The sequence below is a fragment of the Mirounga angustirostris genome, unplaced genomic scaffold, assembly GCF_029215605.1.
Source record: "Mirounga angustirostris isolate CCGP_5_RB_7025 unplaced genomic scaffold, mMirAng1.0.hap1 SCAF_9, whole genome shotgun sequence".
NCBI classification, from domain to species: Eukaryota; Metazoa; Chordata; class Mammalia; order Carnivora; family Phocidae; genus Mirounga; species Mirounga angustirostris.
In genome coordinates, this window is record NW_026991717.1 from 30,269,365 (window position 1) to 30,288,407 (window position 19,043).

Here is a 19,043-nt window from a genome sequence, read left to right on the forward strand (position 1 = left end):
TCAGTGATTTAGATGAAGATGTATGTGTTCTACAGATCAACTTCAGGTCTGGCACAAAGTTAAAGAAAAAGACACTAAGTTAGAGGTCAAATCAGGATCCAAAAGGATCTTGACAGGCAAGGCTAAAATTTACCAGGATGAAGCTTGGGCTTAAGAGGAAAAAACAAATGCCCAAGTAAAATGAACAGATTACAGCTCTTTAGAAGCCAAGCTGACACAGAGTGAGGGACTTAAAGCTCAGTAATTAAGTAGGGTAATGTAAAGTCAACCTCATAACAACTACAACAAAAACCACCAATATTAGCTAAGTGCTTTTGTTGTACAGGGCAATTAACAAACACATGCACTTTTAATTCTCACAACAGCCAACAAGTCCTACCCAACATGGTAGTGTTACTGTTTAACTGAGGCTCCATTATAACACGCAACTTGGCCCAAGGTCATATAACTAATAAGTGAAAAGCAGAGAATTTAAGTTCTGATCTGACGCCAGAGCCTGTATATTTTCTTCTATACTATGCTGTCTGCATTGCTTCATATTGATGAAACTACTTCTATATAAAAAATTGGGTCCAGAGGGACAATGAAGGAAGATAAGCAAGGCTGACAGAGAAGAAATAGGGTGCCTAGTGAGTTCTCCAATCGAAAACCTAGAGTGCTTGGAGAGCTAACCATTTGGCCCCTTTGTTGTCTATGAGTATAAAGAACTAGGGATACCAAGTAAGTAAAAGGCAACCTGGGGAAGACTTAGCCCAATGATTATTTTTCATGGCCCCAAAGGTCTGCAGGTTTCTTTGTGAAATAAGAACATCTATTGTTGCCCGAAAGGGGTCTGGAGATGTGGAGTGCCAACTCTCCCTTTTAGCATCACTGCTGCTCTGTAAATATAGGATTAAAAACACAACACAGGGCGCCTGGGTGGCTCAGTTGGTTAAGCGACTGCCTTCGGCTCAGGTCATGATCCTGGAGTCCCGGGATCGAGTCCCATATCGGCATCCCTGCTCGGCAGGGAGTCTGCTTCTCCCTCTGACCCTCCCCCCTCTCATGTGCTCTCTCTCATTCTCTCTCTCTCAAATAAATAAATAAAATCTTTAAAAAAAAAAAACAACAAAACACAACACAAAGCTTTGGCCATAGCTTCTAGTCACAGCAGATCTATCTCCTTATTTACATCACATGGGGCATTCTCTATGCCCCAAAAAATGACAGACCACCATTTACTTTCAAATATTAAAAGCTATGTTAAACAACTATTATTAGCCTAAACCAAAGAAAAGGCTAGAATAGTCATTCATTCTTTTGTACTTGTTTTCTGCAATTAAAGTTAGCAGGTAAATTAACAGGAGTCATTCCCAAAGTAGATACCACATGAAATGAAAATTGCCTTGTCTCAGGCTGATCTTTCTTGGCACTGAAAACAATTTTATTGGAGCACATTTGTTAAGAAGGTTGATTTTGGAATACCACATCCTAATGAAGTCCTCTCAAGGATTCAAGGATTCAAGCAGTTTTATGGGCTTTCCCTGGTTCTAACAAAGGCAAAACAACCCACTAAGGATTTCAGAAAGGTTTCACAAATTTAAATTTTCAGAAGTGGGTAAAATTCTCAATTTCACATTTAAAAAAATCTGCTAGAAGCAAATATTCACTCCCAGGAAGTTACCTAGCAACAATTATAGGGCAACTGCTGAGGTGCTATGTAGAATGAAAAGGGAGAGAGGCAGGGTGGTGAGAAAGAGAAGCAGGGGGCTGGTCTCTCCACTCCCAGAGCTCAGGGCTGCAGGGGCAGTGAAACTCGAGGTTTGTAGTCACAGGTGAGCCACATGGTAATTGTCTAGATGATCCACATGGTAAATGTTCCTCAATAGTGGCTGATACTTCTCAAAACCTCTGCTGTTTATTACTGAGAAAAATTAATGCAGGATAGTAAAAAAACAAAAACAAAAAAACCCAGCCTCTCTGGGTAAGCAGAAAACAAAATGAGCTAACATGACAGAAGGTTCATGGAGTTGAGGGATGGGAGCTCATCAGGGTTGGAAGGGGAGGGCTTGGGCAGGTTGAGAGCAAAGGAAGTCCCCAGGGACTATGGAAGGCTGAAGAGCAGGGCAGGGGTTTGTGCACAATAGTAGCTGGAAGGAATATGAGAAAGAACACTTTCTGAGTTAAGCCACTGACACATGCCTACCAGGATGCTCTGAGTCTATACTAATTCTCACACAGCTGGGGCATGTCTCTTGCCCCTTTCTGAGTAAGCAGCATAATACTCTCATAGCCTTAATCCTTTAGCCCTGAAAAGTGAGGCTAATTTAGAAAGTAGAGTCATGATCTTGATCTGTGCTCAGGAGAAGAGAATCTTAGAATTGCTGCTCGATGCCCACTGCCCTGAGTGGAGCCCCACTTAGTAAGCAGTGCCTGGCTGAACACAAATCTCTTGGCCTAAGGTGAGACTGAGAAACAAACTCTCAATCCTGGCACTGTGGTCAGCTCGTGGCCATCAGAGGTGCACTGGTCTGGACTCTCAGGATTCCAGGGCTCCTTGCCAATGTTGGTGTGCTAATTCTTGCTTAGGTCTTCTTAGGAGCTATGGAAACCTCTTCTGTTCCCTAAATGATGGTCACAGATAAGTACCAGAGCATGCTTTTTGCCACAATGACAAAAGTAGCTTTTGCGAAACAGGCATTTAATTTGGGTTACCAGCCAGAGAACTCAGTGTCATGCATGTTGAAACCAAGCAGAAAACAAAACGAAACAAAAAAGCAGAACAAGACAAATAAAGAAGCTACAGGTGCTTTTAAGATGAACAATATGAGTGATTAACAGTTATCAAAGCACTGTCCCAAAGAATCAAAGGCCATTTCCTTTCTTATCTCAAATTTATTGTTTCATTCTTTTCTCTCTCTCTCTCCCTCCCTGTCAGTTAACAAACACTGAGTGATGACAACATGCCAAACAATATACTGTCAATAAATCCATTTTGATGAGGAACACCAACTCTCCCGGGTTAGAAAACCTGTATGTGTGTTCCGTAGAAAGATATCCTGACTTGGGCGCCTGGGTGGCTCAGTCATTAAGCGTCTGCCTTCGGCTCAGGTCGTGTTCCCAGGGTCCTGGGATCGAGCCCTGCCTTGGGCTCCCTGCTCGGCAGGAAGCCTGCTTCTCCCTCTCCCACTCCCCCTGCTTGTGTTCCTGCTCTCGCTATCTCTCGCTCTGTCAAATAAATAAATAAAAATCTTAAAAAAAAAAAAAAAAAAAAGAAAGATATCCTGACTCAAAGGATACCTATACCTTCTTTTATTAATCTCTACTTTGTCAGTAGAGCGAGGAACCCAAACTAATTTCAGTATCAAACAGTTTGTACTTAGAAATGTCTCATTTCAAAGAGACAACACTATCTTAAGGCAGGCAAGACTATTACTTAGAAACTGTCACCTCAGATTTATATAACACTTTAAAGTTTACAAAGAACTCTCACATATATTTCACTTGATCCCCACAGTAGCACAGGAGAGGTGAATATGATTACCCCTGTTTAGAGGAAACTGATGCAACAAGAATAAGGCACTTGCCCAAATTCTCCCAGCTAGGAACCAATAGAGGTAAAACAGAATCCAGGTTCGTTTGACTCCAAAGCCAGTGCTATTTTTATTTTACCAAAATGTCCCTCAGGAGGAAAGATAACATATTCTTGGAATTTCTTTTCTGTAGTATCCAATGGACAAATAAAGCACTCACTTATGTTGGCTAACTAAATATTTAAGTTTTCTCAGTGATATAAGTGAACTTTTATCAAAACTTCTCATTTAAACTCTGTAAATAAGAGTCTCCACAAAATATCCAGAAATTGTGCATGCTACCACTCCGAAATGTAATACTTCTGAACTAAAGCTGTCTGCTACTGTATCCCAGGTGGCCAGGGGTCACAGAGTGACTTAAGAGAAGGGGAAAGCAGATCTTGGGTCAAAAGCTTGTGTGGGATCCATATGATAAGGAGCAATTTGCAGTTAAAGACCAAACTGCAATCAGTTCTCACAGCTATTTGGCCAGGACTCTAGACTATGGCAGTCTTGGCTTCAGACTGCTCTTCCGTTAGTTAAGGATTTCTTCAAATTTCACAGCTCAGGCTTTTGTTAATGTACTTACCTCTTCTTGTACTCAACACAGAAAGTTACCTTTCTGTTACTACTATTCAGTTCCCTTCAATTTATGTAAGCAGTTATAGCTGCCCAGGAGTTCATCCATTCTCCCTGTTTTAGGATTAGAGAAGGTCATTGACCAAAGAGATTTCCTTCCTAAGGCTTTTTTGGCTCAATTTGAGTTTTGTAAGTAAAGTTGAGCACCTCTGTTTTTCTCCCTAATGGGGGGGGGGTGTAAGTTTTTGCTATTCAAGCCTGAATACACATACAATTTTCTTATGGTCCCCCATATGGAAACCATAGGGCAGAAATGACTCACAAATGAAACGTGAAGGACAGATTTAAAAACTATACTTACTTAGGAGGAATTCGTGAAGCTGTGTTCATATTTGTGGTTGGGATTACTACTTGAAGAATGTGTTCAAGGGCTGTTAATCCACCAGCAACTTGAAACGCAATCTGATCTGCTACATTCTAGACAGAAACACAAATAGAAATTAGCCCAATTTCCCAGGCATAAAATTATCACCAAATGAAATATTTAGTTGTAGTGTCAAACATTCTGTTGGTTCCATTATTCTACAAATATTTATTGAATGTTTAAGCAGTGCTAGGTACAGTAGGTCAAAACTGGTGAACACAAAAGACAGAATTGCTGTCCCCCATGAAGCTTAAAATTTAGTGGATGAGAGCAACACCAATCAAATAATCATAAATAATATAATTTCAATTATGATAAGTACCTTAAAGAAAAAGGAAAGGTGCTCTGTAAGAATAATGGGGAACCAACTATATACTGGAGAAAGGGTCAGCACAGGCTTCAAAGCTGAGGCTTTGAAGCAGGCAAAAGAAAAGGGGAAGGGATAGAGCACTCCATGCAGAGGACAAAATCTTTTTACACAGAATTTTTAGCAATACTTTGAAGGACCACATCATTTTGTAATGTTAATTTCCACCTAACAAGACAAATGGACTGCCACAAAGCCTTCCTATTATTTTTCTCTTCAGTAATAGAAGATAATCTAATATCTAACCATCTACATGTATTTGTTCACCACTTCAGCTATTTTAGGGAGGATATTAAGTTACCATTTTAGAATTCAACCTATGATTATTTCTTCCTGTAAACAATTTCTAAATTGTTTACAAATCGCGTGAAAGGAGCATCCCTGAGTTCTTTGCATTGCTTTGGCATGGGAGAGGCGAGAGCCATTCTACGGTACATTGTATTAGTTTTTAACACATACACAGAATCATAATCATTGCATCATATTCTGAAAAAAAGTAGGTCAGCAACCTGTGATGGGCTACATTGTGTCTCCCTGCCCCCAAATTCTTATGTGGAAGTCCAACCCCTAGTACCTCAGCATGTAACTATTTTGAGGAGGTCTTTGAAGAGGTGATTAAGTTAAAATGAGGCTGTTAGGGTGGGGCCTTAATCCAGATGACTGGTGTCCTTATAAGAGGGGGAAAAGACATCAGAGATGCAAGTGCACAGAGAAAAGGCTATGTGAGGCAGAGAGAAACCTGCTATTTATAAACTAAGGAGAGAGAGACCTCAGGAAAAACCAAACCTGCTAAAACCTTGATCTTGCAATTCCAGCCTTCAGAATTGTGAGAAAATACATTTCTATTGTTTAAGCTGCCCACTCTGTGGTAGCTAGTTATGGCAGCCCTAGCACACGAATACATAACCCCCCTATTATACTATCACCTTATGTTTCTTGTAATAGTATTCTACAGTTGATGAAGCCTTGAAATATCTTTGAGATACTCAAGTATTTTTTTTAATTATAATATTTTTTATTATGTTATGTTAGTCACCATGAAGTATTTTTTGGCGCGAGAGGATACATAGGGGAGAGATATAAGTTATACATAGGCTCTGTCACACATGTTTGCCTGATTCTTCTGATGTTCTAAGCACAATGCTCTGCTTGATGTGGACTATTGATTACTGACTGGCTCTAGTACATGTCTGGACTTTGGTAGTATAGTACGTTAGTCATTCAATTACTCACTACATGCACAATAAAATACAGTTTGAGACTATAATAGCTTTATTGTGAATCCTAGACAAGAACTCATACTTTTAGGATAGATAATTAAGAATTTTTGTTATTAATGAAAAAAAATGTTTCTTTGCAATAAAACTAACAATCAAAAAATTGAAAAACCCAGGTGTATTCAGTAATTTGAAACCATAATGCTGTTACCATTCTTTCTTATGCTAGGATGTCAATATGATTAGAAAATAATAATAATTTTGAAGATCTTATTTATTTTAGTTATTTGAGAGAGAGAGAGCAAGCGTGAGCACATGCTGGAGGAGAGGCATGGGGGAAGGAGAGGGATAAGCAGACTCCATGCTAAGCATGGAGCCTGACTTGGGACTTGATCTCAGCACCCTGAGATCATGACCCCAGCTGAAATCAAGAGTCAGACGTCTGACTCTTGGTTTTGGCTCGGGTCATGATCTCAGGTCTCGAAATTGAGCCCTGCATGGGGTTCTGAGCCCAGGAAGGAGTCTGCTGGAGTTATTTTTCTCTCTCTCTCTCCCTCTGTCCCCTCCTGGTGCTCTCTCAAATAAAAAATCTTTAAAAAATTTTTTTGTATTAGCATATAACACAAAGAAAACTACATTAATCATAATTGTGTAGCTAGATGAATTATGACAAACTTAACACACCCTGTAAAAACTCCAAAATAAAAAATAAAAAATAAAGCTTTATAACATCCCATAATATCCCTGATACCCATCACATTCACTCTCTCTCCTTCTTCCCCAAATATAAAGGCTATCCTGATTTTTAAAATCACAGATTCCCTTTGTCTTCTTTTCAATTTTATAAAAATGGAATCATACTTTACATATTCCATAGAATCTAAATTTTCTTTCTCAATTTTTTTTCTAAATTATCCATACTACTGCCTATACCAATATTTCATTCCTTTTCCTTGATGGAATATATTATTCCTTCATCTGATTATATACCTCAACTTATTTTTTTTTAATTGGAAAAGTTTACTTTAGTGTCTTTTTTTCTCCCTTCTACATTAATTTCACTTTTAACATTACAGGCTGAAAATGGCTACTATCTTATTATCTTACTCAGCTTATTTAAATGTTTCACTGCTAACTGACATTTGGGTTGTTTCCACTTTCAAACTCGGGATGCTGCTGCTATAAACATTTTGGTACATGTATTTGTGCAAATGTGACATGCAGTTGTGCTGCATTTATGCTGAAGAGTGGGATTCCTGGGTCACAGAGTATACACTGGTTCAATTTTATTAGCTATTGCCAAACGGCTTTTTTTTTTTTTTAAAGATTTTATTTATTTATTTGACAGAGACACAGCAAGAGAGGGAACACAAGCAGGGGGAGTGGGAGAGGGAGAAGCAGGCTCCACGCAGAGCAGGGAGCCTGATGTGGGACTCGATCCCAGGACCCTGGGATCATGACCTGAGCCGAAGGCAGACACTTAACTGACTGAGCCATCCAGGCGCCCATGGCTTTTTTTTTTTAAAGATTTTATTTATTTATTTGACAGACAGAGAGAGAGCACAAGCAGGGGGAGCAGCAGAGGGAGAGGGAGAAGCAGACTCCCCGCCGAGCAGGGAGCCCGACGCAGGACTCGATCCCAGGACTCCGGGATCAAGACCTGAGCCGAAGGCAGACGCTCAACCGACTGAGCCACCCAGGCACCCCCAAAGGCTTTCTAAGGCATTTGGAACAATTTGTGTACACAATGCAGTGCAGTAATAATTTCAGTTATTCTACATTCACACCAAAATTGATTTTATCGTTTTTCTTTAAACTTCAGTCATTCTAATGGTGTATAATGGCATTTCATTGAGGTTTTTATTTGCCTTTCACTGATAATCAGTGGGATTGAACACCTTATGTTTACTGAGTAGTTTTTTAAATTGAGACACACTTTACAATTGGATGAAAGGCTCAGATCTTAAGCATACCTTTCAAATAAATTTGAGAAATGCTTATCAAGACCCGAACACACTTCCATCACCTTAGAAAGTTCCCCCATGCCACTTTTACAGTTGATCCCCCCCTCCTTGGAGCAACCACAGATGTGATTTACAGTACCATAGATTACACACCAAAAGCAAAAGCAAAAAAGCAAAAATAAATAAGTGGGACTACATCACACTAAAAAGCTTCTATGCAGCAAAGAAAACCATCGACAAAATGAAAAGGCTATTTACTGAATGGGAGAAAATATTTGCAAGTCATATTTCTGGTAAAATATATAAAGAACTCATACAACTCAATAGCAAAAAACACAAACAATCTGATTAAAAATGGGCAGATGTAAATACACATTTTTAAAAGACATACGACTGACAGGTACATGAAAAGATGTTTAATTAGCATCATTAATCATCAGGCAAATGCAAATCAAAATCACAATGAGATATCACCTCACACCTGTTAGAATGGTATTATCAAAGAAAGAAAGAGAAGGAGAGAGAAAGAAGGAAGGAAGGAAGGAAGGAAGGAAGGAAGGAAGGAAGGACTAGTGCTGATGAGGATGTGGAGAAAAGGGAAACCCTGTGTACTGTTGGTGGGAATATAAATTGGTGCAGCCACTATGGAAAACTGTATGTAGGTTCCTCAAAAAATTAAAAATACAAGTACCATACGATCCAGAAGTTCCACTTCTGAGTATTTATCTGAAGCAAATCAAAACACTAATTTGAAAAAAAATATGTACCCCTATGTTCAATGCAGCATTATTTACCATAACCAAGATGGGGAAGCAAACTAAGTGTCCAATGATAAGTAAAAGGTATACAGAAGATGTGGTATATAAATACACGGAATATTACTTAGCCACAAAAAAGAATGAAATTTTGCCATTTGTGACAACATGGATAAACCTTGAGAGAATTATGCTAAGCGAAGTAAGTCAGGCAGAGAAAAACATGTGGAATCTTAACAACAACAACAACAACAAAAGCTCACAGATACAGAGAACAGATTAGTGGTTGCAGAGGACAGGAGGGTGGGGGAAGTGGGATGAGTGAAGGGGATCAGAAGGTAAAAAGAAGAAACAAAATATAGGTTAGTTTTGTCTATTGTAGAATTTCACATAAATGAGATCATATAGTATGTATGAATGTTTTCTGGATTTAATTTGGTAGTGAATGGTTATCCCACCAGCAATGTTTCTATTGCATCTGGTACCATGGAAACATCTAAAGCATAAGGAATACAGCAGAGGAACAGTGAGTCAAGATAGAGAAGTAAACACATATAAATACCTCCTTTTTTCTTATACTCAAAAGAAGTAGGAATTATAGATAAAATCTTTAATAATGTTAAAAATGCAGAACCACCTTAAAAAATAAATGCAACAGCTCTGTGAAACGGGAATGGAAAAGCTCAAAGTAAAGCATAGGGCAAGGGTCCAACTTTCAGCAGATTCTTAAAAGAATATTTGCCCTTCTAGACTTTTCCCTCTTCCTCAGCTTGCACACTGATTCAGCCTCCAAGTTCTGATTATTCCATTTCTGTTGTAGTTGTCAACTCTTGCCTACTCCTATCATGTCAGTTCAGGCTTTCATGGTCTCTTGCTTGATGTACTGCAGCAATTACCTAATTAGTATCTTTTGTTCCAGGCTCACCCCAATCCAGCCTATTCTCTAGAGCAGTGTTTCCCAAATACTCTAAGATCAAAGTCAGGGTTTTATTCCTTTCCTTTCCATCCTTTGATTTTTACTCCACTGTAGACCAATACTTTTGTGAAATGCAATACAAACGAAATACCTATCAAATGAGGAAAAAAAGATGTACAAAATAGGAGACCACATTTTAAAGTATTAGATAAAACAGACATAATTTACTCCGCCAATTTGCTAAAACTTACTCTTGATTTGTGTATTTATCTCACCCTGTTCTAGTGACAGTGGCCTCGCAATGGACTGGGGACTCCCTGTTGAGTCATCCTGCTCTGGATGCCTATATATGCAATGAGGATAATATCCTCAAGAGTAAATGTAATCATGCCATTCTTTGCTTAAAACACTTGAATGATCCCCACTTTTCTTCCTCACTATCTACAGGAGGCTCAAATTCCTTAGCACAAGTCTTCAGAATCTGATGCCCCATTAATAGCCTTCCCTGCCATGCTCCTGCCTCTCCCTCAACCAAATTTCCCACAGGGCCCGTTCTCTTTCATGCCTTTGTGCTTTTGCATCTACTGTTCCTCCTTCCCAGAGGGGATGATCCTCCAGCGTTTTATCTTTGTATCCCCCACTAAACTCAGAGCTTCCTGAGGTCAGGGGCCATGTCTGCTTCACCACATCCTCAACACTTAGCAAAAGGGATTGCACTCAGTTAAGTGCTCAGTCAATGGTTGTGAATGACAGTTTTAAGAAAGAAGGCTGATAAGGATACTTGTACATGATTTGACTGTGAAAACACAGTCAGTGACTTCTCTGGTATGACTGCAGGATAAAATCCTTTACTCCTTATCGTGTGTGCCTTGTAGAATAGTTTTTCACTGTAAGTGAGCTTCATGACCAAAGAATAAAATTCAGTTTTTCAAGACTGAAGGACATATTCACCTCGAGCCTCCTTAATAGCCGTCAAGGAAGGTACATCCATTTCAATGTAAAGCCTTCATATACTGATATCTCTTAATTCAGAAACAAAGTATGTTATACCTCAAGCCAAGCAGATGTACCAATTGATGCAATCTGTCCACAGGGAATAAAGTAGCACCACTGCTGTTCTTGTAGACTTTTCCACAATGGGAGAGAACTGGGTCAACATTGCAGAAGTAGAGGGGAAAAGGAGTGAGTAAAAGCAGACCATTTTAATGTATACATCTACATTTTAAAAACAACACAAAACTCAAAGCCTTTTATGCAGTGCCAACAACATGGATGTGACCTCTTGAAAAACTTAAGATATAGGCTCTAAAAGACATTAAGCAGGAAAAAATATGCCAATTTCAGGAAGATAAAGGCCATTCACAGCCAAATTTTTACTTATGTATTATTGAAAATTGAAGTTTTAATTTATCACTTGCAGCTATTCAAGGAAATAAACCAAAAAAGCAAAACCAACTATGAAATAAAAAAACCTCACAAATCTCCCTCTGGAGTCATGGCGGTTTCTGGCTGTGTGGACTTCTGCACTGCAAATGCAACAAGCCACTTCCAGATTCTCTTCCATCGAACATGGCCAGATGGCAACCCTGTTTAGGATCTTCCTAACTTCTCCTTCATCTCCAATATCTTCTCTTCATCCCATCATCTCTGCCCTACCTCAGGGCCCTGTTCTGTCAGCTCCTTAAGTGTAACAGCTGACTCACCTCTGCAGCCCCAGTTCTGGATTAGAACAGGCTTGGTGAATACCTGATGAATGAGAGACAGAACAAAAGGATGAACAAATGGAAAGACTTCTCTCTGAGAGCAAAAAACGCCTTGTGAGCTATTAGAGGCTAACACAATCCCGAGGCCCCTGAGAAAGGAGGAACACCTCCTTCTGGATTCTACTCCTTCACACAGTTCAAATGAGTAGTGCTTCTTCCTCTCTATACATAAAAGTGGATGAAACAATCCTATGATATCCTATGGCATTTTCACCTCAGGAGGACAGAAAAGGGAAAATCAAGCTCAATGATGAGCTGCCCAAATGTTAAAATTAAGGAAGGAACCCACCTTCTGAAGCATATGGCATTCAAAGCTCTATAAGCAAATACAAAATGGAAATCACATTCACACAACAATCCACAGACTCAAAGGATGCAGAGAGTCTTCCCTTTCCTTTTCTTCTCTGAGCCCACCATACTGACTTCTTGTGCTAATCACCCGGTACTTCTATACACTGCTCTCTGTACTCCTGGACATGTTAATGCCACAATGGGAATGGATGCTCCTCAAATACATTGTCTGGGAAAGACCCAGATCCAGTGTTTTTCAGGAAGCCTTTCTGATAGCTTCAATTAAAGTTAAAGGTCTCTGTATTTAACTGTACTTCTCTTGGGGCCCTAATCACTTCCTACATTACCCCACACTTATTTGTGTTCATGTACTTGGCTGTAAAGCGTAAACTCTCCTATCTCCGCATTCTCAATCAGGGTCAGGCACAGGATGCACACACTGTAGGCACCAAGGTAAGTTTGTTTAATGACGGACAATATCTCATCTAAAGAGGTGAACTAGGTACCTTTCCTTTTTCCTTTTACCCCTTTTCCAAATACACTGCATTCAGACATATGAAAATGGAACACTCATAAAGAGCTCTATCAGTCCTGATTTGAGTGAGGAAAAACTACCTCTAAAGATGAAATGTGTGGCTTTACTTACATACCTGGTGTAACACCTTAATAGCTCTGCCTTCCTCTGCTCTCTCCCACTCTGAGACTGACAACTGACTAATAGGATTAGTGGCTCCATTCTAATAACCCAGCTTAGCTGAAGGCCAGCAAAAAAATGACAGCTTCAATCTGAATTACATGGCCTGGGAATCCATTCAATTATTAACTAGAGTAACTGTTATTGCCTCTCCCAATCAAAGGAGAGGCAGCTGTTAATCTTCGGTGGCCTACAAAGGCTGGTGGCCTTTGTACTTGACTTCCCTATAGACGGTAATTATGTTCTTTGTGATCAGGGAGGAAGGCCTTCCTAGCCTTTTAGACAGAGGTGGCAGATGGGGAAAACTGTTTGCATGTTCATTAGCAGGATAGGCTAGATTTGTTCTGAGCATCTGGTGGTACCTTAAGACCTGTTTAGAGATAATATAAGTAGGTTTTAGGCAAGTCCATACATTTAGAACTCAGTAGCCCAATTTATAGAGATGAGAAGATCCTGGAGTAAATTTTTTTATGGTTATTTTTCCCATATGGAAAATTTTCCTAACACCTAAAGGACATCTTCATTCCTCTACTATCTTCACCTGTTAGTGTTAGCTTAAAAGAAGCTAGCATGATGAGCTGATAGTCCTTGTTCTATGATTTTTCCCTTCTAAGCCTTCTAATGTGGGCTTCTTCAAATTCCCATAATCTACATAATGTCTAGGCTCAGCTTTGCAGCTGTACACTCACACTTGACAGGACTCAGGTGTTGGGGTCAAGAATATCACAAGGAAATCAGAAGCTTAAGGAAATGTGGTGCCAAAAAGAGTAAAATCATAAGCTACAGTTTGAAGGCTTGGGTAATAAGGTAAGTGGGGCTGAGAGAGGCCGGAAAAGCTTTCTCAAGATGAGAGAAACAAGTCCTTTGTAATGTTAATCGGAACTTGGACCCTTTGGGAGGCTCTCCCTAAGGGGGCTGAACTGTGCCATTTTTGACCTCTTTGGACTTAAGTGAGATGAGGCCAGGGTGAGTGGGGGAGGGGGGTGCGGAAACTAAAGGATGAAAGCAGGACCCAAGACCTCCTGTTCCTTCCCTTTAAGCTGTTATGAGATAGATGACCAAAGATCAGCTTATAGAGGTCAGTACTGCAAGCCAACAAAACACACAGTGAAGTTATTTTGATCTCCCTCACCCTCACGGGCTGCCAAGCTGCCTAGTGGCAGGCCCTGGCCAGGCCCAGCACTCCTAGTCCCAGTGAGAGACAGACTTAAAATAGACAAATGCAGTACAGTGAGTAAAGTGCTATAGTGAGGGGATGTACAAAGAGCTGTATGTCCACAAAGGAAATGCTTCCTTTGACTAGTTCTTCAGGACAAAATGGGTGTCCATATGAACAGTTTTCTGAGTTACTACGCTATCACATAAAAAGACAAAAACCCAAAGTCAAGGACCTACATATGAGGTTCCTTGAACAACTGCTTTATTTCTCCCACCTTTCCCAACTTCCAGGCTACCTGGAACTTGAGGAGTCTTACCATAGCAGTTCCTCTTCCCCGCTATTTCTGCATCTCAGGTGTCCTGGATATTCTAAAGCTTAGAGGCAAAAGGAACTTGGAACCGTGAAACCAGGGAGAATCTCTTTTGGGCAAGAATGTGATATGGACAGAAGTGAGTAACACGGACAAACTCCTTTAGGTCTAGCAGCAACCAGGGGGCAGGACCTTAGAGACTCAGAGGCTCTTCTCCACCTAGATGGCAAGGAAAGGGAGAGTGTTCCTACACCACTCTGTTCACTCTCCATCATGATATTTATAGTTCTTGACTCATTTTTTTATTATTTAATTATAGACTAGATCATACTGATTATACTTAATCACAAAGCAGACTGTGAGCTCCTGGACAGCTGGAATTATGTTTATATAGAATCTAGCAAAAAAAATAGGTATTCAGATTACTTAGTCATAAAAAAGAATGAGATCTTGCCATATGCAAAAAGAATGGACCTAGAGGGTATAATGCTAAGTGAAATAAGTCAGAGACAAATACCATACGACTTCACTCATATGTGGAATTTAAGGATCAAAACAAATGAATAAACAAAGAAAAAAGTGACAAACAAAAAAACATACTCTTAAATACAGAGAACAAACTGGTGCTTGCCAGAGGAGAGGTAGGTGGGGGGACGGATGGAATAAAGGGGATTAAGAGTATACTTATCTTGATGAGCACTGAGCAATGCATAGAATTGTGAATCACTATACTGTACACCTTAAACTAATGTAACACTATATGCTAATTATACTTCAATTAAAAAAAACATTTTAAAAAGAGTAGGTATTCAGTAAATGGCTGCTGAATCAAAAAAATAAAGGTACAGTCTAGTTTCTAGGATTCTAACACCAGAAACTGTCTTAAGAGGAGAGGGAAAAATCCATCAAGCCACAATGAGAAAGAAAAGGTGTAGAAACAGCCACATGCCTGGCAAAGTCAAGGTAAGGGTACAAGTAAACTAGAAAATGTGGAAGAGGTTACTAGTTCTCACTTGTGCTGACAAGGCAAGGCAAGGCAAGGCAAGGCAAGGCAAGGCAAGGCAAGGCAGGCCCTGGTCTGAAGGAGACAAGCCCAGAGAGGTGAAGGCCAACAGTATCTTTGCTTATGTACTGCCCTACTCATGTTGGCATCATTTTTTTACCAAATTCTCAAGTAAAGTAGTGACCCAAACTCTTTTATGTCTTTAAGGAGGGACACAGAAGAATGAGGGAGGGGGAGGGCAATTTTAAAAAGTGAAAACAAACTTAAGGAAGGAACAGGAACCCAAACTTTACTTTTCTCAAAGTGTCATCCTGGAGGGCTAAAGGTGACATTTCAAGGGCTTACTATGTAGCAGGCCCTGGGCTGTTATGATATAAGCTCTCACAATAACCCTATGAGGTAGGAATCATCATCCATTAAACAGATAAGAAAAACAGCCTTAGAGGAGTCACTTAAGTTTTTACTGCTAGCAAGTGGCAGAGCTGGGCATTGAGTCTAGGTTTATCTGACTTTTGAGTGTAAGATGGATCTACTCAAAGAATGTTGTGGGAAGGGGTGCCTGGGTGGCTCAGTTGGTTAGGCGACTGCCTTCGGCTCAGGTCATGATCCCAGGGTCCTGGGATCGAGTCCCACATCGGGTTCCCTGCTCTGCGGGGAGCCTGCTTCTCCCTCTCCCCCTCCCCCTGCTTGTGTTCCCTCTCTCACTGTGTCTCTCTCTGTCAAATAAATAAATAAAATCTTAAAAAAAAAAAAAAGAATGTTGTGGGAAAATCTAGCATGTTATAGAAATGTGCTTGGCTCTTGGCATACTTATCACTAAATATCCCAATTTTGTAAAATCTTGGACTTTTTTTTAAAATGAAAATTAAATTAAAAAAATTTTTTTTAAATTTTATTATGTTATGTTAGTCACCATACAATACATCATTAGTTTTTGATGTGGTGATCCACGATCCATTGTTTTCATATAACACCCAGTGCTCCATGCAGTACGTGCCCTCCTTAATACCCATCACCGGGCTAACCAATCCCCCCTTCCCCCTCCCCTCTAAAATGCTGTTTGTTTCTCAGAGACCACAGTCTCCCATGGTTCATCTCTCCCTCCAATTTCCCCCCCTTCATTTTCCCTTCCTTCTCCTAATGTCCTCCATGCTATTCCTTATGTTCCACAAATAAGTGAAACCATATGATAATTGACTTTCTCTGCTTGACTTATTTCACTTAGCATAATCTCCTCCAGTCCCATCCATGTTGATGTAAAAGTTGGGTATTCATCCTTTCTGATGGCTGAGTAATATTCCATTGTATATATGGACCACATCTTCTTTATCCATTCATCTGTTGAAGGGCATCTCAGCTCTTTCCACAGTTTGGCTATTGCAGATATTGCTGCTATGAATATTGGAGTGCATATGGCCCTTCTTTTCACTACATCTGTGTCTTTGGGGTAAATACCCAGGAGTGCCATCGCTGAGTCATAGGGTAGCTCTATTTTTAAATTTTTGAGGAACCGCCACACTGTTTTCCAAAGTGGCTGTCCCAACTTGCATTCCCACCAACAGTGTAAGAGGGTTCCCCTTTCTCCACAACCTCTCCAACATTTGTTGTTTCTTTCCCGGTCCTATGATCACCAAGACAGCATGGTACTGGCACAAAAACAGACATATAGACCAATGGAACAGAATAGAGAACCCAGATATGGACCCTCAACTCTATGGTCAAATAATCTTTGACAAAGCAGGAAAAAATATGCAATGGAAAAAAGACAGTCTCTTCAATAAATGGTGCTGGGAAAATTGGACAGCCACATGCAGAAGAATGAAACTCGACCATTCTCTAACACCATACACAAAGATAAACTCAAAATGGATGAAAGACCTCAATGTGAGAAAGGAATCCATCAAAATCCTAAATTTAAAAAATTTTAAAGAAAATTTTATTTTGAAATTTAGATCTTTTATTATTTTAGATTTATTTATTTGAGAAAAGTTTCAAGGACACTACATTACTGTATGCCTTAATCTAGCTTTCCCTCATGTTAAAATCTGACATAACCACCGTACATATATCAAAACTAAGAAATTACATTAAAATTATACTGCTAACTAAACTACAGCATTATTTGGATTTCCCCTAGTTTTCCCACTGGTGCTTTTTTTTTTTTCTGTTCAGCATCAAGTCTAGAATACCACATTGCATTTAGCTCAACACTATTTTGAAGACAAGGTGAAGTTATTTTTGGCATTAGAGGAGGTATCCTTAACTCTCTTATATTAGCATTCACTAGCAACTTAAAAAAAAAAATTCTTGAAATAATCCAGACTCAGAGAATGTAAAGGAATGCCAAGTTTGACCATCACAAGTAAATAAAAAAGGAAATGAGAGCAAACTAGATTCTAAGGGACTGAAATATGAGTAGTTCTTTTAACTGGTGGTGCAGTTCTTGACACTGTCAGGAAATGGGAAGAAATGTGCACACAGCAGGAGGGAAGCAGACCTTGAGTGAGGAGAGAGGGAATGTGGGATCAGGGTTAGAAAAGACTCCAGGTGGCCCAAGATGCGCTCCCTCTGCAGCTCCAGGCCCAAAAGGCCTTCAATACATTTTTATTAACTGGGGCAGTCTTTCAAAACCCTTTCCTTCCTGAATGTCAGTGAAGTCTCTGTAGGCTTTGCTTCTAACTTCAGCACAGAAACTGCTTCCAAGTCTGTTGAGTATGCCTTCTCCATTTGTGCTCATGATAGGATATTTATTGCAAGGGTTTTTTTTGTTGTTATTGTTCTTTTCCCCAGAAGCAACTAGGTTAAAAGCCTTGTGATTGGGCACTAGGAAAGTCAAGAAGAACTGATTTTAGAAATGATTCTGCTAGGGTCTGCTTTATCTAGCCCAGAGGAAATTAAAAGGAGGGAAATGGCTAGTGATAGGCAATGCTTTTTCAGAGGGATTATCTGGAGCCAGCACTCTGGTTTAGGCTCTCTTGTTCTCTAGCATCTAAAAGGTATAGAGAGAAAACAGAGGAGACAAAAGGCAGTGCAAAATCTGTTACTTAGAAGACTGATACAAAATGTGGCAAGGAAGAAGGCAAAAATAAGGAGTCCTTCAGATTTTGGACTTGAAGATAATCAGGTTAACTTATACTTTGGTCATGGATGAGAACTGCTTAACAACACAGAGCTTCTGTTCTCCATTAAAATGTTGCAAACAATACCTTCTTCTGTGGAGAATAGTGTGAAGGCTTTTTCAGAATATCTGGTCTTTCTTCTTAATTTTGCTAAAGCAAACATGGTCAAATATTTACTGAAGAATTAATGTTGCCCCCCTACCCCCTGAATTCTAACATTAGAGCTGCTCTGTGCTACTGCTTTTAGCTAGTGAGAATAAGATGAGACCTCTAGTAAAGGTGAACTAAAATGTTTAAAAGTCCGCTTATTCAAGGCAAATAAAACCCAGAGGAGTCTTTAAGTCTGGAGAACACCGGACCATTACAGAATCTTTTTGCTTTATGAAAAGGCAAATATAAATTCCTTTTTCTTTATAAGAAATACTCAAGTTCATTTGAAGGGAAATGTGATGATCAATTTATATTTACACAAAGCCTTTAGTCTGAAGTCTGCAATCAGTTTTGCTTTTAAGTCAGCATGCAAGTCCATATCCTCCCAATATGATGTTATCATATGGAAAAGAAATGTAAAGATCCTAAAAAGAATCTGTCCCTCTGAAGGCATTCATGTGTGAACATGAAATAGCACATGATGCTAGACCTTTTTAGCACAGAGCGGGAGAGGTAGGGTTTGGAGAAAGATGCAGAAATAATGTACTGTATGGGGGAATCAGGTAAAAAGACCATTTAGGGTTGCTAACTTTGTGATATAAATGATTGCAAAATAATTCTTGCCCTGGCAGCTGTAGCCCAGAACAATTATTGTCCTCTAGACTGAGCTCCTTGTGGGCACAAACTGTGTCTTATTCACTGTTTAGGAACTATAAGCATGGCCTCTGGAATAATTTTGCCATGGTTTGGATCCCAACCTTTTCACACGTATTAGCTATAT

General features: G+C 39.6%; 1 protein-coding gene across 8 annotated transcripts in view; it reads right to left on the minus strand.

Annotated features, from left to right (window-relative positions):
- SCAPER (S-phase cyclin A associated protein in the ER) overlaps positions 1-19,043 on the minus strand; it is a 539,097-nt gene that overhangs the window by 159,056 nt on the left and 360,998 nt on the right. For all 8 annotated transcript variants that reach the window (XM_064570081.1, XM_064570083.1, XM_064570082.1 and 5 more), the window contains one exon: positions 4,492-4,607. In XM_064570081.1, coding sequence (XP_064426151.1) covers positions 4,492-4,607 — 116 coding nt within the window. The remainder of the gene's footprint in view (positions 1-4,491; positions 4,608-19,043) is intronic.